We start from the raw sequence: 24,555 nt of genomic DNA, 5'->3' as shown, positions 1-24,555 counted from the left end.
TGACGTCTACACCTCTGTGCTTTTCAGCGCTGGGCCCCTCCTGGCTGCCCATCCTCAGCAGCGCCCATCCTCACAGCTAAGCCACCCCGGGCACTCACCCAGGATTACTCACCATCCAAAGTGGAGTTCAGCACATTTACTCCTGGTATGATCCTGGGCGAAACCTCATGACCCAGGTCTGATAATGACGCCTACGTCTCTATTTTGTTAGCTCTTAGGACGACTCACGTCTAACACAAGGACATGGCCTTCTTTTTGGCAGCTTCTTTCCTGGGGCTGAAGTCCAGGCCCTGAACTCAGGCGATGACCTTCTCACCAGATTTCCCTAACGCCTTACTGTCTGCCTCCCTGGATGGGGTCCCGCCTGTAGAAGCCCATGGCAGAGTGGGTACGCGGTTATTTCTCCAGTCCAACACTGGTTCAAATCCCAATCACACCACTTACAAATCATGGCACTCTGAGTCAGTTACTTATTCTATCTGACACTAGCTTCCTTCACTGGTGAAATGAGGATGCTAAAATACTGACTTTGCAGAGTTTCAAAGAAGATTAAATAAGGTAACACAAGTAAAGCTCTTAGCACCGTGCCCAAGGGCTTGTGGTCAACTCTTAATAAATGTTAGTTCTTATTTTTCCCGATATCCGATCAGCATACTCCCCCTAATGGCTAACCCATCTCATCATCTCGCGGTGGACCTCACTAATACCCCTGGTTCTACCTGCTGCCCATCGTTTGGCCCGTCTGACGCCAACTCCCGCCCGTTGCATGGGAGATCCATCTGCAGCTGTAACCATTCTCCCTCGTGCCTGCTGCACGGCTGTGCGCACACCTCAGCCCCTCCCAGGCGGTCGCATTCCATGGTCCAGCTGCGTTCTCTGCTATGACAATCATCTTCCAGATCTACCAGCTGATCAAAGCAGTCTGGACAATAATGCATGCAAAGCACCTAGGAGACGTTCATAAGGGTTTTTGCCTATTGTGGGGAGAGGAAGCCCCCACGGAACTGCATCTTCAATTATGTCTAAGCCATCACCTTACATTTGGAAGGAGTCTTGCTTTCTTTGCACATCAAAGACTTTCAAAAAATTAAAAAGTCAAATGTATACAAAATGCAGCAGGCATAGGGGTTCTCAAAAACTGTTGACTATGTTGCTGGAAAATAAATAGCATAGCATTTCTCAAATGTAAAAAACTGTATTAAATATTTGGGATTGTGAATATCTGCTTTGTTCCTCAATCAGACTCACAATAATTAATAAATCTACTGATTACTTCTGGCAGAAGAATGTTCTGTTCTGAAAATAATCTAAGAAAAATCACAAATTTCTATGGTTTGCATCAAGTGTTCTCACCTTCTGTTTCTAGATTTACCAGTATCTTCTGTGGTTTACTAAATCAATCTATGAATATATATGGATAAAAAACAAAGATCCAAAGGGAATTGACATTTGTTGTGTTGCAGGTACTGGATTCTTGACCTGTGCTCTTCCCTCTCAATCCTGACAGATGATCCCATCAGGCGGAATTTCCACTTTACAAGGGAGGAAACAGAGATACAGGAAGGTTAATGCAGTAGTCCATGGTCACAGCTAGTCAACCAAGGTTGGGCTCCAAGTCCATGCTTTCCCCCCTGCTCCACACTGCCTCCAAATATTTCCTTGTCTGTCTCTTTATTAATTTATCTTTTCATACTTGTATTCATCTTCTTATAGCAGGAGAGCAAAGTTTTTTTCTTTTTCCTTATTGTGGAATCCTGGAGGAATTGATGTTTCTATGTGGAAGCCCATATAGGCTTTTCTACACATACTCTTCATATTGATAACATGATAACCAGATTAACTTTTTATCATATTGCCTTGAATGTGGAAGGTTTCTAAACATGTAGAGTTTTATAAAGTTAGGGTATGCCTTATAAGTGATCTACAGTACTACACCTCCCCACCACCCACAAAGGATGGTAACAGATCAAAGGTTAGAATCAATGCATGCAGAATAAGACATCTGTGACAGTGGACAGAGACTCTGCAGTCTTGGGCTCGGAAGACCCCAGCCATTATCCCCTGTAGATACTGCTGGGGAGTGGGGACTAGGGCAACAAAGAGCCATTCAGCATGAGGGCGGCACTGGCAGAGACTCATAAGTACAAGACACAACCCAGAGTTCCAGCCCAGTGTCCTAGTAAGTATTTACTCACTTGCGCTGAGGAGAAGGTACTGTGTGTACATTTTGTGGGTAATCCATTTCTGTGCTAGACTGAACCCCTGGTGTCAGACAACAGGGTGCTCTGTATTATCCAACATAAGCAAGTCTGCCAGACTTCCAACCTCCCTGCTGCCTTAGAAAAGGTCTCCCTACATAGTTTTGCAAGGCACATCTCTTTTCAGTAAGAGTTTTTGATGGGAATGGCTTCTCTTCTACCCTCTCCTTGCCATATGAGGTCCCTAATAATGACAGAGTTTCAAGAAACTTTTCATTCCCATTCAATAAAACTGCTCCAAACCCCTGACGTTTAGTTAGCTTCCATGCATAAAGAGATGAATGAGCTCTGAAAGGTATGCATTTAAATCTAAATCCCGCCAGAAAGCCATGCACTGAGGAGGGCTGATTTGTAGGGTGACTTTATAGGCAGGACCCACTTCTGAAATGTAATGGATAAAATGATCTATAATTAAGAAGAAGTGACTGGCATTTGCAGCCCTATTTTGGTCCCGAGTGGTAAGAAACCCCTTCCAGAATGAAACCTCTGGTATAGCAGAGGGAAGGTTGGGGAAGGTTTCAAATACCGCTTTGCTTTCAGAGAAAGGAAATCCTGCATTTAAACAGCAGCTTCAAACTGCCATGTATGGGCTTTAGCACCATCCCGGTGGGCAGGGGGATCCCTCTTCCTGCTGTGGAAATGGGCTTTTCGGCTTTCCCAGTATCCATTTCAGGAAGAATTTCCGCCTCTCACCAGTGGAGCTGTGCCCCGGACTGCAGAACTGTAGAAACTTTGCATGCATGTGTGCAGGGGCTGGAAGCCACCTTGCTGTGCACTGGTACTGGGAAACCTTCCTCCCCCACCACCCCTCAGCATCAACATGGAAGACACGGGGAGGCCCAGGGCAGACCCGCTGACCAGCGTGTGACCAGCTGCTGCCAACATGGGTCCTGGTTCTGGGAGAAGGCCATGGGGGCAGCTGGGGTCTCGCTTCTTCCTCTCCGTAATTCAGCAGCTTCTCCCATATCTGGGGTGTTTGGCCTTTGGGGAGTGAGGAGAATTTCCACAGGAAAATGTGGCGCTTTTCACCTCAGAGGTGGCTTTGTTCATAAAATCCTACAGGAGCGGCATTAACCTCTGTGACTCTCCTTGGTTGCAAAATGCTTTCTTCCTCTGTGTTCGATGATACCGTCTTTCCTGGTTTTGCTCCTACCTTCCACCTGCTCTTCTCAGACTTCTTAAGATCTTCTCACCTTTGTTTGTCTCCTTAAGTATTTGTGTTAAGTGGATGTGGGTCTGGTTTCTGTACTCCAGTGAGTCTTTTTCCCTATAGCAGGAACTGCCTCCCCACTATCCGTTCTCTCCCACTTCCTCTGAAGAAGCCTAGCTTGATGGGGGCTGGGACTATACTGAGCCAGGCCCCTGCGACTGCAAGGCCATCCCTGCATGCAGAGGTGGACAGTGACGAAGATCCACACAGAGATGGAAGAGGACCTTGTTGGATGGGGTTTCCAGGAAAGCTCCTTTAAAGATGGGCCTGACGCAGTTTGCTTGTCTTCCCTTCTGAGCTGTGGACGCAGTGGGGTTGGAGTGGAGTCGCAGTGGCCGTGTTAAACCCAGGGGGTCACTGGGGTGACCAACTCATCCCAGTTAGCCTGGGACTCTCCTAGCTTGAAAACCAAAAGTCACATATCCTGGGAGCCCTCTGAGTCCCAGGCAAACTGACACAGTTGGTCACTCTAGCAGGTGACCTGAGGATGGGAGTCATAGCCATGGGGGCCTGGCAGAACCACTGAAGGGGCTGGGTTCCTGCCCATATTGTGCAGTCTTCCAACCAGGCTGGACTTCTTACCTCTGCACTTTTCATCATGATGGAGCAAAAAGCAAGTGCAAGTTTACTTTTCTTTTATTATTTTTTAAAAAGATTTTACTTATTTAATACAGAGAGAGACAGCGAGAGAGGGAACACAAGCAGGGGGAGTGGGAGAGGGAGAAGCAGGCTTCCTGCTGAGCAGGAGCCTGATGCGGGGCTCGATCCCAGGACCCTGAGATCATGACCTGAGCCGAAGGCAGATGCTTAACAACTGAGCCACCCAGGCGCCCCGCAAATGCAAGTTTAAACCAGTGACTTAGTTGTTTCTGCTACAGGCTTTTCAAACACCAGTCTGATGCACACCCCCTGACTTTCAGCTTCCCAAATCTGTATCACCAGCCTGATCCCTCATTACCTTCCAGACCCATATGTCCAACTTCCTGGTGGGCCTCTCCACTTGGACACAAACCCATTCTCTTTAGCCCCAATCCTGTTCTTCCTCTGGGTTCCAAATCTGAGTGACTGACTACCCAGTGAGCAATCAAGAAATCTCAGCATCTTCACTGATTCCTCCATCTCCCTCTTTCTCCAAAATTCTATCAGTCTTGATGACTTAATTTCCTAAATTCCTCTCCAAGCCATCCATTCCACCAGGTCTCCTGTCCTGCTCCAGTTTAGAACACCACCTTCTGCCTGGAGTATTGACGTAGCCTCCCTGCTTCAGCAGGGAATCTTGCCCCACGAATCTGATCTCCACATGGTAGCCACAGTGTTTCTATCGCTTCCTGGCAGAACACCCGAGAGAATCGCCACTGTCCTTGATTTATAAGACCCTGATGTTCTGGCTGCCATAGCTCACCACCACATCCTTGTCACAGTCTACACAGCAGCACAGAATTTCTTTTAGTTCCTCTAAGCTAAGGTGCCACACTCTCTCTTGCTTCCAGGACTTCTCACATGATGTTTCCTTTACCTAGGATACTCTTTCATCTCCCTTCCTTCATACATTCCACTCTACCAGCTCTTGCCTCCTTTCCTAGCTCACTCCTACACTTCATTCAGGTCTTAGCTCAAGAGGGCCACTATGTACTGTTGTGCAGTGCACAACCTGGACAACTGTACATGGTGATCCTGTTTAGATACTGCTTTTTCCAGGTAATATACTTACCTGTACTCCTCACTAGGTTTTAAGCATATAAAGGCAATATCACATCTACCTGCCTCCTGGTAGATGCTCTCTATATTTTTAAAGAAATGAATAAACTTCCTGATGATAGATTTCTTTTGTTATGTCTACATATAAAGGATACATTAAAAGTCTTTTTTATTATGGAGATTTCTCATTAGGTTTGAATTTCAATTCAATTTACTGTTATCCTAGGAAATGTGGCATTTAATGTGAGCTGTAATTTCAATGGCAACCCACACTACACTTAATATTTTCATGTATGTTCCTACTGTTAACTTCCCAAAACTCAAATTCTCATTATGTCAAGATACACAAAGGATTGTTAAAACACACAATTCTTTGCCTTTCTGGAATGCAAAATTTATGGGAGGCATTCAGAAAATGCTTCAGTGTGTGACATTTCTAGATTAAAGAGAACTATAGTTTTATCAGCTTCAAATTTCGAGGAGTTCCAAAGTGCAGAGATCAGCAATACATCGGGAAATGATGAGGTCAGCATTGCATAGACTTCTCGAATGCCATCTTCGTTCCCCCTGACAACGGGGAAATTATTCTCATATCCTGGCTAACACTGCAAAAGTAGTCTTAAAAGATTACAAAGCATTAAGCCTGGCAAAAGTAAAAATGAACGCCAGCAGGCAATCTCCAGTGTAAACAATCTACCAACATCCGAAACCACTACCACAGATGTTGGCTCCATCCTCCTTTGTAGGGTCTGGGAAGGGTGCAGATTTAAACCCTGCTGGTCCCAGTGGCAGTTTAAGAAGAGAAGTTTACCTTAGCAACCATCAACAGAAAACCAAATGATGAACCCACAGCGAAAGGTCATGGAATATTTGGAAAGGGAGATGCGCTTGATATGATGTTTAACAAAGAAGTATGAAAACAGAAGAAAAGGCTGCATTATCTGATAGTGTTTGTTCTACCAAAAAAGTCAGTTCTCAGAACACATTTTCCACTACACAACTTGCCAGGTGGGGAAGATATTCCTTGGAAACTAGGAAATGTGGAGGCTAATGACCTCAGGAGACCGCAGGTTACCGAACGCACTCCGGCAGGTCCCCTGAGTGCACCTTCCAATGAGTCCTTCTTCCATGGACTATGTGTTCATTTACAAGGAAATTTTCTTATTTTGACTTATAAGAGATTCTAACACCCTATCTTACCAGTTTTGCCAATAACGCTGCTGAGAGCAGAGCTGGATATTTTTACTCATGCATTATGCAAGGCAATTTTGTCAAACAAAAGGAGCTATACACATTTCAGCTTCATTCGAACCAGAATAAGATAGGAGTGCTTATGAAAATTTCACCACAGTACAGGTAAATAAATAAATCTGAATTTATTTTAAATATATATGTTTACATAAAAATAGATATACATACATATTTACTTTTATTTGCACTTTCTCATTTCAAATTCAGCATTTTATACCTATTATAAAGTATAAAGGCAAGTAGGAATAAGAACATTCAACGTAAAAAGAAAATATAGCTATAGAGGGGAAGACATTTTTTTGTTGTTGCATTACAGAGAAGACATAACTTACAATGGTTGAACATAATAATAGAAAGAAGGGTTTAAATGAAAGTAAATCCCAGAATATCTTTTAAATGAGTGATCTGCTTTAGATTTATTGCTTTAAAACTTTTTATTTTTCAAACACAATTGAACACAGAACTGCATCTATTAACAGAGCAAAGAAGAGTAGCTAGGTTTGCCCGGTGGGCTAAAAAGTTTCATTCTGTCCTTTGTTGTCTGGGGCAATTTTGTCTCTGAGGTCTGTTCCCTCCCAATTAATCTCGTTTATAAAGAGGCCCTGCGGCTTGTTCTGTGTACCTGGGGGTGGCTTGGAGAACCCTGACTTGGGCAGTCTTGGGTTTCTCTGACATACTAACCAGAGCCACTCCCTGTCCACTCTGAGCCAGACCCCTGCTCCTTCCAAGTCTGTTTTCCCAAGTTAGTGGGATGCCTGGTCTAGTCCATGAATACACTCTCTCCCTGTCTGTGTAAGTAACCACATTCACATGGGCTGAGAAAGCCTCATTTGCCAGACAGTCTTACCCGAGGTCAAGAGCCAACATGTTCTACATTCCTTCTAATCCAGCAGTTCTCAATCTTGGAGGTACCTTGGAATCACCGAGGGAGGCCCAGACATCAGCCCACGTCCTGGGAGACCCTTCCAACCTGGGCAGACTGGGATGGTTCGTTACCCTACTAAAAATAGAATTTGCAGAATCCTTGCAGGTGGCTCTCACATCAAACCGGCTTGAGAAGCACTCTTTTTATCTGTTTGCTCTTTTCCTTTTGTTCTCTCACTGCTGAACCTCGGTCTGACCATGCACACAATGATGTCAGGCTCTGTGTCTACTATCTGAAATTCAGATCTATTTTACCTGGCAACCCCAGGCTCCAGGCCACTTCTTCTGTGAAAAGAGACTATTTGATTTGAGGATCACTGTGGACCTTCCCAGATAAAGGGCTGAGATGTGGCTCCTTCTCCTTTCTAACCTCTGTGATCCAGCCTTCCAGAAGTTTCTGCACACGCTAGCCTGTGTCTGTGTGTCTTTCCCCAGCACAGCAGTGGTCCATGCTGAGTCAGGAAAGGGGTGGCAAATGATGTCTCTCAGGGCTCCAGGACCACACTCTCCATGGGGACTCAACTTCCTAAAACTTTTATTATTATTATTATTATTGAATACAGAATGGTACATAATTGAAAGATATAGCAAAGGTTCTGCGTAGCAAAGGAAACCATCCACAAAATGAAAAGGCAAACTACCAAATGGGAGAAGATACTTGCAAATCATATATTAGATAAGAGGTTAATATCTAAAACATATAAGAACTCGTACAACTCCATAGTAAATAAATAATCTGATTAAAAATGGGCAGAGGATCTGAATAGCCATTTTCCCAAACATTAAGACGGCCAACATACACATGAAAAATTGCTCAGTATCATTCATCATCAGGGAAATGCAAATCAAAACCACAATGAGGCATCACCTCACACCTGTTAAAGTGGCTAGTATCAAAAACACAAGAAATAACAAGTGTTGGCAAGGATGTGGAGAAAAGGGAAACCTTGTACACTGCCGCTGGGAATGCAGGCTGGTGCAGCCACTATGGAAAAATAGGGCATTAGGCCAAGTGAAATAAATCAGCCAGAGAAAGACAAAAACCATATGATCTCACTTATATGTGGAATCTGAAAAACAAAAAACAAAAAAACAAAAAAAACCCAAGCTTATAGCAACAGAGAACAGATTGGTGGCTGACAGAGGTGGCAGGGGCCGGGGGTGGGGGGTGGCGCGAAATGGGCAAAGGAGGTCAAAAGGTACAAACTTCCAGTTATAAAATGAATAAGTCATGGGAATGTAATGTACAGAATGATTACTATAGTTAATAATACTGTGTTGCATATCTGAAAGTTGCTAAGAGAGTAGATCTTAAAAGTTCTCATCACAGGACAAACATTGCGTAACTATATATGGTAATGCATGTTAACTAGACTTACTCCTGTGATCATTCCACGGTATATACAAATATTGAACTATTATGTTTTTACCTCTCTGTGAGCCCTGAGCCCTGGAGGGATAGTGTGGCTGGTGGAAAGAACATGGTTTTAAAATCAGGTAGTTCTTACTTTAAAAATTTAATAATTTCATGCATGGGAAGTCCCTGGTACAGCATTTGGTGTAGTACAGGTTCTCAGTAAAGCATGGTCTCAGATTCCCTAACTGTCAAATCATTATTATACTATTCTATCAAAAAATGTTTTTTTTATTGAGGTCATGTACATCAGAGTTTTCTCAAATTCTATAATTTATGTCCCACCCTTGGGGTTTTGCTTTATCTAGGCACCAATTATTTAATGTTTTTCTTTAACCATATCTGTCTTTAAAAATAAGATATTTATTTTACCTGGTTCCTTAGCAATGGTAGCCATGAAATTTGGGAATTGCTGTGCTGATTAGTCTAGTACATTAAAAAATACATACAACATTTAATTATTATTATATTATTATATATTATTATACCTCAACAAAACTGGGAAAATATGCATAATTTTTTTAAAAATATGGCATGTGTCACCTAAAATAGTCCTATGAACCACCATGGTATGCATAGTACACTATGAAACACTGATTTATGTGAAAGTCAGCTATTATATTGGCAAACTTTACTTTTCAAGACTGGGAGACCAAGGCTCAGAGAGAGTGAGAAATTGGATCAAAGTCAACCAGACAATCTATTGCAGAATTGAGACAAGAACACAAGTTTCTGGATTTCCAGGTCCACATTTCCATTAGCCAGTCTCCTAAAATACCTCTAGTTGAAGCCTAAATTAAGTCCTGCTGCAAAATTACAAGATAAACACTGTGATACTCTAAACCAATCTCGCTCTTTCAACACTGTCTGTATTATTTTTTACCTAGGAAACCTAAAGACACCCTTTCCCTCCCAGAACATGTCTGACAGCGTGCACCTGAGCTGGCCTAGCAATGCGCCTTGCTCAGTTCATATCCTTTGCTTGGCGTGTACAAACATACTGCCCCAGGGGAAATGGGACGCAGGAGAGCAGAGCAATCGGGGGGTGTCAACACTGTGTGCTGTTTAGAGACTTTTCTGGAAGTTTTCTGACCTTGTTTCATCCACTCCCGACTACACACTCAAATGTATCAAGCTGTGTCAAACCCTCTCATGGAATATCAGGACATTTCTACCAATTGCCTCCAAAAATATAGGGTATATTTAAATTCTGTGTTTTTGGGGGGCACCCAGGTGGCTCAGTTGGTTGGGCATCTGCCTTCGGCTCAGGTCATCTCAGGGGTTCTGGGATCGAGCCCCGCATTGGGCTCCCAGCTTAGTGGAGGGCCTGCTTCTCCCTCTCCCTCTGTTGCTCCCCCTGCTTGTTCTCTCTTTCTCTGTCAAATAAATAAATAAAATCTTAAAAACAATAAATAAATTCTGTGCTTTTTAAGAAGAATTTTAAAATCCCTATACATTCCCGAATTGAGCAATAATACACTGAAAGAGTCCATAATAGAGAGGAGTCTGGGTTCCTGCAGAAGCAGCAACAGAGCAGACAGCTCTGTGGAGAGCCTTCTTGCCTCTGTTTTCAAGGATCAGCCTCAAAGGCCAATGAAGAGTTGAGGATGTTGCAGGAGATGCATGCCATTTTTACCTTGGGGCATTCATTCCCTCACCATTCTGGTTAACAACACCCTGTTTCTTCCTTGCGGAACCTGCTCTTCCTTAGTTTCAGCCCAAATGGTTTGAGTGGCACTGACCCCAATCCCCACCTCCAGGAGTGGCCACGTGACCCAGGTCTGACCAATCAGGTCGCCCCAGCCCTCTGGCCATATGTGGCTTCAGGAGTGAGCACATGGACCTACTCAGGTAAATGAGGCTCGATTCTGAGAATTTTGTTAGGAGAAGGCTTCTTTCCCCAGGAACCACTCGCTGTAAGAATGTTGGATGCCTCCCCCTGTCGGAGTCCATGAGGAAGGCCCCCTGAAAATGCAGCCGGCACAGCAGAAGCCAGACCCAAGAGAAATGAGGAGAAGGAGACTGAGCTGGACGGCATTTTTTTAAAGCCCTTCCTTGCACCTGAAGCCAGATACCCCTGAACTTTTAATTTACATTAGGTGATGAAGTCCTTTAGTTTAAGGCAGTTTGAATTAGAGTATGTTTTAGTTGGGGGCGGGGGAAGCCCTGTCAATACAGAAGTCAGAGTGAGCGCCGATCTGTTCCCTTCAACCATGAAGAAATGGGGGACGGGGAGGACAGGAGGCAGAGGTTGTGAACCGGGCAGCAGAAGGGGGTCAGAGACCTGCCTCTTGTCTCAACATTGCCCCTATCTCACTGTGGGGTCACGAACAGTGAGTTAACCTCTCCAAGCCTCAGTTTCCCCATCTGTAAAGCAAAGGAATTGGACAACCTGAAGTTCTCACACAGATCTCCGTGGAGCCCCGAAGCCCCTCAGGCGGTGGGAGGGTCCTGGGGACCAGGGTCCCAGACTTCCATCTGTGCAACTCACTTCCTTTTTATCTAGATTATTTGTCAGGCTCTCTTACAGGTGTTGTTGGAAGAATGGGTTCTACTGCTAAAACAGATCTGTCGACTGTTCCAGTTCTGTTTATACTAAAGTCTAAATTGAGTCAAGACTCATCTGGGGCTAGTAAAAATGTGGTGCCTCTATGCTAAGAGTTGGTCAGAAGCCAAGGTCAAGAGAGCTCCATCCCTGGAGGGTTTGTTAGCTTTACACAGACATAAAAAAATTATTAACGGCAATGATCTGCATCCCTAATCTCAAGAACCGTCCTAGAAATGTGGGTCAGTGGTTATACAGGGGACTTGGAAAAGGAACGGGGACGGGTCCATGCAGTCATAGTTCTGCCCTAACTGCCAGTATAAACACCACTAGTAACACTCAAGGCGGGCAATCTCTTCATAGCTAGAGAACAGAGGGTGGTGTGCTTGGAGGTTTGTTTGTTTTTTTCATTCTCAAGACAGTGTGTCATTGTAGAAGAAGCTGAAATAACAGAGAGCACTTGCTGTTACACAATCAATTGCACAACACCTGATGTGTATCCACAGAACTCTAAGTTCATGTGGATTTCCTTTTTCTTATAGAGACAACATACACGTTGTAGTGGAAGTCAGGTGAAACAAAAATTTCTATGAAAGCATATAAAAGCATTTCCATGGGAACATCAATTATTATGATTACATTAAAAATGTATTCACTTGCAGGCAAGTTTTGACACTATATGTAAATTTGGAGTGCTCCAAATCTTTAAAAAATGTATCTTAAAAAATACATTTTAACACCAGTTGCCATCCACTACTATAGTCAAAACAATTTGCTTTGCTTTATTTCAGGTAAAAATTGCAAATATGATTAAAATCTACATAACAAATATATGTTCCCAAAATAATATTGATCTTGCCAACAGGAGATGAATATTTAATTTACTTTAACAAACATGCTGAAAGATAATAAATTAAAATTATTGTTCTATTTGTCCTTCTAGCCTCTGTATAACTAATGGTTTTCTTATTAGAAAGCTACTTTTTTCAATCGTATAGAACTCAGGCAATTTATATTAATACAAAAATAAAATCATATATATTTTGAGGTTTAATTTTTCTTGTTGATTAACTCCTGATTTCTATCACTTAGCTGACATATGCTATAGATACACAAAACCCAGGCAGGGGATGGGGTGAGAGAGGATGAGAATTAAGTCAGACTAAGCAGAGTCAAGACAAGATGCAGGCAAAGGGTCAGCTGAGGGCAAGCTATGAATGCAACACAACAAATCTCAGGATTTGGAAGCAAGTAGCGGTCAGGAAGAATCCAAATTGGAAAACACAGATGGTTTCAGGATTAGACAAATGCAAAAGGGTAAGCTCAAGATACACAGAAATATATGTCAACACTTGGGACAAAATAGACAAGGAGGTTCAGACAGCACCTTGGATAGCTCCCCACGCAAGAGGTGCTCTGACAAAGCTAAGACCCTAACAAATGAATGATCTTCTCTTCTACACCCTAGAATTCCCAGTTGGTACCCCCCCGGATGGAATGAACTTGGTCCCTGGAGCCTGGGGGAACCAGTTGCAATATTCCACTGGAAGGTTTGACTTAAAACCCTAAGGATGATGTCTGTGTCCCTCAGTAATAGACTCCTTGGTGATCGGGTGGGGGCTATGAAAAGTATTGTCCTTCTAAACTTCAGATAATTTGCTTTCCAAAAGCCTGTCCCACTTAATTTGGGAACAGAAGGTCATCCCAGGACCAACACTGCTGTGAACAACAAGGGGTTCTGTGGTGCAGTTTTCATGTGTTAATGTTGACCTTTGATTTCATATTGTCCCTTTAGGGTACCTATACTTGTAGATTAGAAGAAGTGAGATATAGTGAATTATGTATTTATTAGATGTAATAAAGTCCTATATTAAAACAAGTTTAATTTTCCTATTACTACCACTTCAAATAGAGTTCATGATAATAAAAATCCCTGGGTATGACTTTCATGCATGCATCTGTCTTCAGACTTTATTACCCTCTGACCAAGTACTATTATTAGTGGAGGAAAGTTTGCTTTAGGTGACTCCTCTATTAGTAGAGCCCAAAGTCTCTTGGATTCAAAGACAAGCATTATCATTTATCTCAAAGTTCTTTGGCTGTTTTTTCTTATGGTATCAGTGGGTCATAACAATAATTGGAAAACCAAACTAATTTCAAATGCCTTATTCACTAAATGAAATGGGACATAAGATTATTAATCTAGGGGTGCCTGGGTGGCTGAGTCAGTTAAGCCTTTGACTCTTGATTTCAGCTCAGGTCATGATCTAGGGGTTTTGAGATCAAGCCCTGCATTGGCTCCGCCCTCAGCATGGAGTCTGCTTGAGTTTCCCTCTCCCTTTCCTTCTGCCCTTCCCCCTGCTCTCTCTCTTTCTCTCTCTAAAATAAATAAATAAAATCTTAAAAAAAAGGTTATGAATCTAGTGAATAGGAAATTTTCATAGATTAATCTAGGAAAGGAATCAGGTAGAAGGAAGAAAAACAACAAGTTGTGCGTAATGGTTGGGCATGGGGAGGAATGGTAACAGAGAACTAGAGCCACCTATCCAATGTGTGACTGTGACTGTGGGGGATCCAAGACATGATGATGTGGCACCAGCCCTGAGATCCACACTATTTACTGAGCATCTACTCCATACCAGGCAGTGCTCCAATGTCCTGGAGATAGAACTATAAACAAAAAAGATGTTCATGGCATTATTTACTCTTTTCTGATGATCTTAAGTCAGGTCCGCCATGATTGAGAGCTGTCTGCATGATAACGCCTCAAAGAATATGACCAAGATACAATACAAGGAGGTGGTGAAATAGGAGGTGGGGAGGTCAGATCTGGCAGTGAGGGGCATGAAAGACCTGGGTAAGAGGATTCAGGGTTGCAAGTCCCCCACCTTACAAAACTAGCCTCACATTTTACAAATTGAGAGTGTGCCAGGAGAAGAGAAGAGTATTCTAGTTGGTATTTTAAAACCAAGGAGGACTTGACATATTAGAGGAGACATAAGTGATACCTAGCTGGTTTCTTTGTAGGTTTCTTCATATCACAAAATATCAACATTAGAAAAGATCTAAGAAGTCTGAGTACAATCCCCTCTTTCAACTCTTCTTACATCTCTCAGCTAACTAGCAGGAAAGCCAGAATATACTCAGCTGTCCTGAAATGGAAGCAAGATGTTTTTCTGTGTGCCTTCCACACTCAAATGGGTCTGGCTAAAGAATCTCCCCAATAACAACAGGTCACTGATTTTACATCAATAAATATAAATTGGAGGGACTACAGGGCAATCATCTCTGTGGTTTTCTCAAGTCCCCGGCAGGCTGGGCGTTGGCTTGGGATGAGGGGTCGGAAGACTGAGGAAATTGTGGGTAAGGAGGAAAGGGGAAGGAAGCCAAGGGAATGGAACACAAGGCCTGACCTGGAGCTTGCTGGGCTCTTTCATTGAGAAATACCATCCTTGTCTTCAGTTACAACTGCCTTTTGGCCTGCCGATTGTTATTGCTCTTCAATATAACAGACTGTCATAAGGGATCAATCAGACAGGAGTAGCTCTGGTTCAGGGGACATTATGACCATGCAGGAACATTTTCACTGAAGAATGGAGCCCTTTATTGCTTTGATTATAAAACAAACAAAAGTTTATAAAAGTCCTAAAATGTGCACTATTTTCCAAAAATTCAGCACAAAACAAGTATAATTTTGTAAAACTAGAATTATAAAATCCCTTAGATACACACCTTAAAATGAAAATACTGAACTATATCCTTTACTGCTAAACCATCAATGGTACAACATGAATATATACATATATAGAGAGAAGGGCAATAATGGACAAACTGCCCATTCATATCTGAAAATTGTTCTCATTCTTGGGAAAAGACAATTGCAGCCACTGCTCATTTCCACAGTTTTCAAAACTTGGTCACATTGGCTATTCTGGATTCTGACTTTACTAATAAAATAAAATGTCCTGTTTCCTTTTTTTTTTTTTTTTTCACTTACTCCTTGGCAAGAGATACTAAGATACTAAGGTACTAAGATACTAAGAGCCAAGATGAACATGCTTCCGAATTTTATTGGTAATCATTAGTGTCTCCTGGAATATTCCTATTGTAGCTTTTTAAAAAAATATATATATATATTTTGCCATTTTCAACATTCCTCTGGTGGAGGGATACTGGCATTTATTAGAAAGTTCCGATTGGCTGGTGGCGCTGTATTAAGTGCCAAGAGTGAACCAGGTAGAGGAAATTGCTTCTTAAGCTTGCAGGTCTGAAAGAAAGGGAGCTGCCTCTCTTCAATGAAAAATAACTTCTATGATTGGCACTGTTCTCCAGCCAGCCCTGCCGAACAGGCTCTTTAGATATAAAGTTGCAAGAGCTCTTGACTTGCCTTTCAGATAAAGAGCAGCCCAGCCAGCCTCCAATCTAAAGTCTTAGATTTAGAGACAGAAAATATATGTAAAAAAAATGCCCCAATACTTTTTGAGATTAAAAGATAATAATACTCTAAATCAGAAACTACTAAGGCAAAAGCTTTAAAAAAAAAAAAAAAAACAGTGACAGGAGATAAGAGAACATACTTTCCCCAACTTTTCTCCTCTGTGAATTACAGACTTAACTTGCATAAGAAAATTACAGGAGTGTAAAGCTAGGTTTTTGAAGAAAGCTGTTCTCCCAGTTTTTACCTAATGAATTTTGCATTCTGGAACAAGTAACAATTCTTTTTTTTTTTTTTTTTAAGATGTATTTATTTATTTGAGAGAGAGCACACATGCATGAGCAGGGAGAGGGGCAGAGGGAGAGGGAGAGAATCTCAAGCCGACTCCCTGCTAAGTGTGGAGCCTGACATGGGGCTCAGTCTCACTACCCAGAGATCATGACCTGAGCCAAAATCAAGAGTCAGTCACTTAACAGACTGTGCCACCCAGGCGCCCCCAAGTAATAATTCTAATTCATAGAGCTTTCTGTAGACTGCTGCTACCCACACTGTCTTATTTGAGCTTCGCAACAATCATTTGAGGTGGCTATTTCCTCCCCATGGGCTTTAGAGCTTAACACTTGATGGTCTGTATCGAGAAGCCAGATGGAAAATCCTATAACCATTTACCCATCTCCTTGCATTTGCTCCGCCCATTAGGCTGAGCCACATGCATCTCGTGGACCTCATCAGAGCTGGGACAGTCTGGTAGGTTCAGGCAGGATCCCTATTATTTTGCCTGGAAATGAGATCATCACAAGTAAGAACAGGCCGCACAAGCATAGCAGGCAAGAGGCAAGTAACAGGTGAATCAATTTCAGTTGCTCAGCCTACTGAGCAGTGTCAGTCTCCAAGCTCCTCCAGGAAAGATGACCTTTTTAAGGTTGTTTCTCTCAGCAGATTGGACCTGGAGCTAGCTCATATGATGATAGGACCTCCAATTTGCCAAATCTATCTGAGAGCTTCTACAGCCTTTGGGAGAATGACTAAAGTCTTGAAGGCCACCAGGAGACTCAGGAGGACTGAGGACTAGTAAGGAAGTTTCATTGTTTCTGAAGCTTTTCAATCAATCAATCTATCTATCTATCTATCTATTTATTTATTTATTTACAAGGGGAGGGACAGAGAAGAGGAGAGAGAAAATCCCAAGCAGGCTCCGCGCTGGGTGTGGAGGTAGGGCTTGATCCCACAACCTCGAGATCATGATCTGAGCCGAGATCAAGAGCTGGACACTTAACTGACTGAGCCACCCATGCACCCCATTTTTGAAGGTTTTTAAATTGTATCCAAACTATATTTTTATTTATTGATCTATGGAAATGTGTTGTGTGGATAAATACATAGAAATCATACTACACCATCAAATAATGAATGGATAAAGAAGATATGGTACACACACACACACACACACACACAATGGAATATTACTCAGCCATAAAAAGAATGAAATCTTGCCATTTGCAATGATGTGGATAGAGCTAGAGAGTATAATGCTAAGTGAAATAAGTCAGAGAAAGACAAATACCATAGGATTTCACTCACAGGTGGAATTTAAGAAACAAAACAGATGAACATTGGGGGTGGGGGAAGAAAGGCAAACCAGGAAAAAGACTCTCAACTATAGAGAACAAAGTGAGGGTTACTAGAGGGGAGGTGGGTGGAAGGGTGGGTTAAATGGGTGATGGGGATTAAGGAGGGCACTTACTGTGATGAGCGCCTGGTGATGTATGTAAGTGATGAATCACGAAATTCTGCATCTGAAACTATTATTACACTGTATGTTAACTAACTGGAATTTAAACAAAAACTTGAAAAAAAAATCATACTGCAGACAAACTCACAATATGAAGAATTGGAGTTTTATTTCTATTGTTTTGAATATTCTTTGGTGCACAGGAACCCGGTGGGACGACTACAAAAAATAAGACATAACAAGTTCACCCCATGCAAAGGGCAGGAAAGGACAGTCCCTCCCAGGTCATCAATCACAATGACACATAAAAAGCCAAAGTCAGCTTCTCCATTTACCAATTTGGCCATCCCCTCCCCTACAGAAAGGATCTTGTGGTTTTCCCTTTCTCTTAAGCCCGAGATAAACACCCTCAAGATCTGATTTAGCATCTATCACTACAGCAAACCGCATTACCTCATTTTCCTGGTCTCCTCCTACTCCCAAACTGAATCTTATGCCTGACCAGCGCTTACCCTACTCTGAGTCACCCCTTTGCATCAAACAAACATGAGAGTCCCTCCTCAGCAAGACTCCTGTAGAAAATGGCACTTTTCAGCCCTATATAAACCCATGTGCATGCTCCACATTTACCGAGCACATACTTTCTGCTAGGCATGGTACAAAAGTACATAAAGAGGCCCCCTGTCAGTGAGCTAACGGTCTCATGCAGAACTACTATGGCAAAGGAAGGCCCAAGCGTCGGGGTACCTCATCAAACCCGTGACCGCAAATCTCTCTTCATTCAACACCAAGTAAAACAGACTCTCATTTCTTGTGTGCAATGTAAATACTCAAAAGAATTCTTTAAAATGAGGCGTTTTGACCCTCTTAATCACAAAATAGGAACTAGACCTGTCTTGGAATTAAAAGCTTCCTGACCATTTAGAAACTTCGCAATATTTTCCATTCCTCGACGTTCAGTTTGTGTTTGGCCACAAGACACCATGTAGGAAGAGCTGTTTGGCTGCCGAGTCACACAGATTGGCCATGACACAGGGGAACCTAGGAAACTGACCATGTAAACAAACAATACTCCCAAATACTCATGCAACCAGACCAACTGCCCCTGCAAAACCTACCATTGTAGAGCAAGGCATTTTTCTCTTCCTTTTTTCTTAATAAAGGGCCTTAAAAATGCATATATTTTTTAAAAATCATGTTATGTGAAGGACAAAAGTACCTAATTAGGAGTAACTTAAAAGACAGTGAAGGTCAACATTAAGCATATGAGAAAAAAAATGCAGAAGCAGCCACCTTTGTTTTTGTCTTTATGTTAAGAACAGAGGGAAAACTACAGCGGCCAGCAATGGGGAAATGATTAAATAGATTATAGTCCACATTATGGACTATTAGGTAACTATTAAAAAGAATGATGTATCTCTAAATTGACTTGGAAATATTCGTATGTAGGAGTATGTACATATGTGCATATGGAAGACATATCTGTGCTTTTATAAATTATAAAAATAAGAAATTGTGTTTGTAGACATGTAGAAGAATTGTGGGAAAGTACACATGGCCCACCACCCTGACAACATTGGTTCCTGCAAGGAGATGGGATAAGAAGATGAGGAAGACTTAATTAGTAATTTATATATTTCTATATGACATGAAGCATCACAACAGCATGAATGTTAACATAATCAATAGCGTATTAAAGCACAAACAGGAGACTATGAAAATATTCTCCATCCTACCAAATGCATGATAAATTTTAAGTGTTTCAACACATACAAAGTAAGAATAATATGTAGCAATAACACTTGTAATTGCATAACATCTAACCACCAAGAAGCTCTCTCTGCAGACCAATGTTCATTGGTTTTAATCTACTGCAGCTGCACCCGTTCCCACTCAGCGAGATAGAGGGCAGGTGTGTTTTGCTTGTGACCAGGGAGGCCAAAGGCCCACCTGTCCAAGACCTCCTCAAGGTCCGGCAGTGGGCTGCGGAACAGAGGGAGGGCCTCTGACTCTCACCCCACAATCCATTCACATGACCATGCCAGGGCCCTGGGTTGTAAAGGGCAGATGTCCTATGACATCTGAGCATAAACAAGTGGCCATTTTCCTGTCAAAACCCCCAAATTAGCCATTAAATGTGCAGTATAGGAGCAATTAGTCAAGTGCTCACAAATAACCTGCAGAGGCTGACCAGAGAACAAAACCCCTTGGCTTTGATTCATCACCTCCTAGCAGACCACCCACACTGCGTGCTCAAGGACCACGTGTGCTCATCAACAGAACAGTAAGATCTGAAATTCTAGGGCTGTTTATATTCATGGCACTTTGCTGGGTGGCTTGCTCAGTAGGAGAGGAGTTGATGTCATTCTCACAGCAGCTTATATGTTATAAACTTGTTCCCTGCATAAGCCCTTTGGAGAGCTTCCATGTCGCAATGTCACAAACTCATCTTAGATACATGAGTTGTACACAGCAGCCTATGCCAAAGGGGTTAACTCTCTCAGGAGTTCGGCTGACAATGGAGGACGAATGAGGTAATAGCCATCGACAGCATTTCATCAGGGCTTCTCCTTACAGGATCCAGGAAAGCATGGTTTATTACCAATGGGCATGCATCAGAAGCCAAGAGATGGTGACCCGGCTCTTGGCCTTGACTACAGAGCATGCCAGCTAAGTGGAGGCTGGAGTGAAGACTAATTCTGGAAGGTGGTTCCCTCTGTGCTACCTTGGAGGTCTTGGAATTCCCAGATGGACAGTCTTAGGGGTAAAGATCAGCTGGAGCTGAAGACCTGACCCAGCCTGGATTTGCTCTGGGCCATGCAACCTCCCACTTCCCAAGGAGTCAGAATTCCTAAGGAAGGGAGGACTAGACCCATCTCTCAAAAAGTCTGGAGCTGTCTGTCCTAAGCCTAGAGATGGGAGTGTGTGAGGGTTGGAGATAAGGATTTTTGTTGGTGGGACCCAGTGGGTTGCGTGATGGGAAGCTCAACTATACATTGTTTCTTAACCAACAGCATGAAAATTATTAGGTAGTGGGTGATTTGAAAAATACCACTGAAAGGACAAAGTGAAAACATGAACACTCTGAAGGGAGAAACAGGAAGTAGGAGAGGGTTATCAGACTGATTTAGGGTTAGCAAGATACACGGGTTGAATGGTGTTTGCTCCTACAAAGCCACCTTGGATATTTATACTGTACATTAGGCTGTTTTACAACATTAAATTATCCCCTAATTGTCACAACCCCGCAAGTATGCACCACAGCAACTAGTTCTTTTCTATTTTCTAGTAAAAATTATAAGCAGGAATGTGTGGAGTTGAGTCATCCGTGAGTAAAGTCAAGTCCCTGAAATTAATGAACCGACTGAGTTTAAAGAAATACACACAAATGAAGTTTTCTCACTTGTGAATATCAGGTGCAGTGTTGTGAGTTCACAACTTTTGCTCTTTGGGCAGTACTTCCATGCTATTCTGCCTCTCCAGGGACTGGATCCCTGGTTTGGTTCTTGCAAATGGACCAAAAGAGTCAAAGAACAGGTTGGCATTGACATCTCTGGCTCACGGAACCTTGTAAGGAAGTCTGGAGGGCCCACCCTCTCAGAATACCCAAAGGGGAGGCCTGGGTCCATTATATCTGTCGTAGAAGATGGACCTTTCATGCATACAGCACTAACATGACATTACCATCATCTTCATTTGACATAAAGAATACAGAGAATTCCTGACTTCCATTCCAAGTGTGGAGCTGTGCAATCCAAATGGTAGCTGACAGCCATTCAAATGTGATGACTTGAATTTAAACCACTTGAAATAAAATACATTAAAAATTTAGCTCCTCAATCACACCAGCTACATTTCAACTGCTAAATAGCCACATGTGGCCAGTGGCTGTTGGACGGGTATCATTTCCATCATCACAGAAAGTTCTGTGGGACATCACTGGTCCAAATTAACTTTGGATACAGCCTTGGCCCTTGGTGATGAGAATCATCTACCAAGTGAGAGCAATTAAAGCACCAAGACAAGGCCCAAGGGGGCAGAGAAGAAGGGCTTTAGCTCTTACTGTCCATCCGCTACCCCTTTATTCATTGACACGATCCATATAATTATACCTCTCCAATCTTCCATAAAGGGTCATGGAAACGCAGCTTCGAGCCCTCCCCACCCCACATTCTGGAACCAGACCACAGGAAGCAATGGAATTTTTACTGTGCTAACAGACCGTCTATTATTTAATCTACTTCCTGACGCTGCAGTGTTTTTTCATCCTTATTTTTTAACTAGAGAAAAAAATTGACCTGGGATTTGGGATTCTCTCCTCTAACTCATGAAGAATTCCAAGGTCTGCCTTCCTAGGATTTCACAGCCATATATGACAATCTCCCAGTGAACAGTCCGTGCTGCTTTTGCTCGAACAAACTGCCCTGCTAACTCTGAGCCTTGACACCTAGTTTAATGCGAAAGGCTGACAGGACTATTTTTAGAGAACTATCTGTTTCTGAAACTCCCTCGTGTTTCCACTCAAGAGGGTAAGCATTCCCTTAGGTATGAAAGAAAGCATCCTCCCAGCAGTGGGCCATCCAAATTCAAGAGGAGAGAGGCATCACACGAGCTGGAAGAAGGGCACCAATCATCTGAATGCACTTAAAAAATAAATACCTAAAGTTCACCCCCCCAAATCCAGCCCAGGACTGAGGCGGAGGCAGGCTTTTCAACTGGAAATGCTGAGAAAATGAATGCATCTCACAGTCAGGCTATACTCAAGAGCTACGTTTACCGTTTCCAAAGAGATGTGATAAGGATGTTTTTCTTGGCCATAGAATTGGTGAACAGGACCCAAAGCCTAGGGTATAGGGGCCCTAAGTATCCCCATTAATTCTGAGGAGAGCTGTGGGGGAGTCTGCAACCACCTAGAGCACATGCGGAAGGACAAGAGCTGACTCTGCTGCCTCCACCTGCCAGGCCAGCCCTGACAGTCCGAGTTTGGGGGAACACGCTGTTCCTAGTGAGAGGCGATTCTCACGTCTGCCTCTACTATGCACATGGTTGGCACCCCACTTTCTCCACCTCCCAACATGTCCTGCAGACTTCTCTACATGCGTACTCAGTGATCTTCCTCATTCTCCTGGACACATAGCACAGCGTGCCGCTGTGTGGACGGGCTTGGCCAGCTCTCCGCGGCCGGATGCCTGGGCCGCTTCCAACATTTCGCTGGGAACATCTGGTAGGGGTGCCATTTCACACACGTAGGTCTATCTGTGGGATAAATTTCTGGAAGTGGGACTGCTGCATCACGGGGCCAATGCACCTGGAATCCTGACAGATCCTTATTCACTGGGCTGTAAACTTTTGCCTTACCGCCACCGATGTGTTATTAGGAGTATCTACTTCCTTGCAACTTCTCACACAACACTCGTCTCTGGAAGTTAATGGTACCCTAAAATGCTTGAGCAACACTTCTGAAAGTTCCTTAAGAATCACCTGAAGGAATTTGTTTAAAACGAAGAATCTTGCGATCCACCCTCAGATATTCTGATTCAGTGGGTTGGCTTAGGGCTTCGGAAACTACATTTTTAAACAAATCCCATGACAATTCCGGTACAGGTGATCCTGTGACCTAACTTTTTATCAGACCCCCCCGCCCTAGAGAATCAGCACATCCCTGCTGAGGCACAGAGGTAGGTTTGTGCACGCGGAGGTGCCTAGGTGCTGAGCCGTAGGCAGGGATCCTGCACCCAAAATCCAGACGGCCCAGGTTGGAGTCCTGGCTTCATCCCTTGCCAGATGTGTGTGCTGGGCCAAGTGACTTTGCATCTGTGTGCTGCTGTTTTCCTATCCGTAAACTGGGGCTAATAGTACTACTGTTTTTAGGATTAAATAAGCTAAAAGTTGTGAATGCTTTCAATACCATTTGGTGCCTGGTAATTATTTTAAAAGCGTTATCGTATACGGTAGAAACTGCTAGCTAGCTACCCCGATATCCACTGCCCCCATCTTCCATGGTAACAGAACTCCCACCATGGGGCTGGGCACAGTCACCCAGAATAAAGACTCTTTTGTGGCTATTTGTGGCTGGCCAGGGAGACGCAACGGGACTGACTACATAATTTGTAGGGTTAGGTGCAAAATGAAAATGCAGAGCCTCGGGGCACCTGGGGGGCTCAGTCGGTTGAGCGTCTGCCTTCGGCTCAGGTCAGGATCTCAGGATCCTGGGATCGAGTCCTGCATCAGGCTCTTTGCTCAGTGGGGAATCTGCTTCTTCCTCTGCCCCTCCCCCCAACTTGTGGTCTCATTCTCTCTCTCTCTCTCTCTCTCTGACAAATAAATATAGTCTTAAAAAAAAGAAAATGCAGAGCCTCTTTTTGAAAAATTAGGAAAAGGGTTCTATTAGAGGTATTAAATATATGGCTTTTTCATTTTTTCCAGGATTTCCCTCTCGACCTGTCATAGTGATTTTTATTTGCCATTTGATGTTGCTCCTTTGGGCAGACAGATACTCATGAGGAAGTGGGAACACAAGCATCAGGAGGCCAGCCCGTGGGGCTGCTGAGCTCCCCCTTCTGTGAACGTCAGACCTGTGTGCAGTGCCCCTCTGGGGGCTGGGAAGTCAAGCCAGGCATCTCCTTCTTCCATAGTCCCACTGCCCCAACCCACTGCAGATGGGCAAACCCCAGGGGTATGCCGGGACATAGGTGTCTATATTGAAGGGAAGGCAGTTGCTTGTCCCAAATGAGCTGCCTACTTTGCGCATTGTGACACTGGTAGCTCAGGGTGGGGACCCCTGTGGCCATGCCCTGACACCAGCTCTCCCAGAGGAGAGGGGCCAGCAGTGGACACCTAGTCCCGGGGAGATAACAGGAGCCAGGGGGTGGGACCCCTGCAGGAGTGGAGGCTTCAAGCCCCCAGCACATCCTCCATTGTTCCATTCAACTTCACTTATAAAACACAAATTCAAATAGGAATTTCTTAAGAATTTCAAGATGGTGACTAGAGCCCTAAACCCAAAGCAGAAGGTCCTGTGTATCTCCTATTGGTGGCATGCCCATGGAGCCAATCCTGCACATAGTGTTAAAGTTTTTCGTGCAACT

The 24,555-nt window shown here is 43.4% G+C and overlaps 1 protein-coding gene across 3 annotated transcripts in view; it reads right to left on the bottom strand.

Moving 5' to 3' along the window:
* MAMDC2 (MAM domain containing 2) overlaps positions 1-24,555 on the bottom strand; it is a 140,408-nt gene that overhangs the window by 81,895 nt on the left and 33,958 nt on the right. Inside the window, exon 2 of one of the 3 annotated variants that reach the window (XM_036117896.2) lies at positions 1,448-1,532. The exons of the other annotated variants lie outside the window; for them this stretch is intronic. Within the exon in view, the coding sequence (XP_035973789.1) occupies positions 1,448-1,517 (70 nt within the window). The 5' untranslated portion in view covers positions 1,518-1,532. The remainder of the gene's footprint in view (positions 1-1,447; positions 1,533-24,555) is intronic. 3 annotated transcript variants of the gene reach the window in all.

This window comes from Halichoerus grypus, chromosome 14 (assembly GCF_964656455.1).
Source record: "Halichoerus grypus chromosome 14, mHalGry1.hap1.1, whole genome shotgun sequence".
Classification (NCBI taxonomy): domain Eukaryota; kingdom Metazoa; phylum Chordata; class Mammalia; order Carnivora; family Phocidae; genus Halichoerus; species Halichoerus grypus.
The sequence above is the reverse complement of the archived record's forward strand: the minus strand, read 5'-3'. Positions and strand labels throughout refer to the sequence as shown.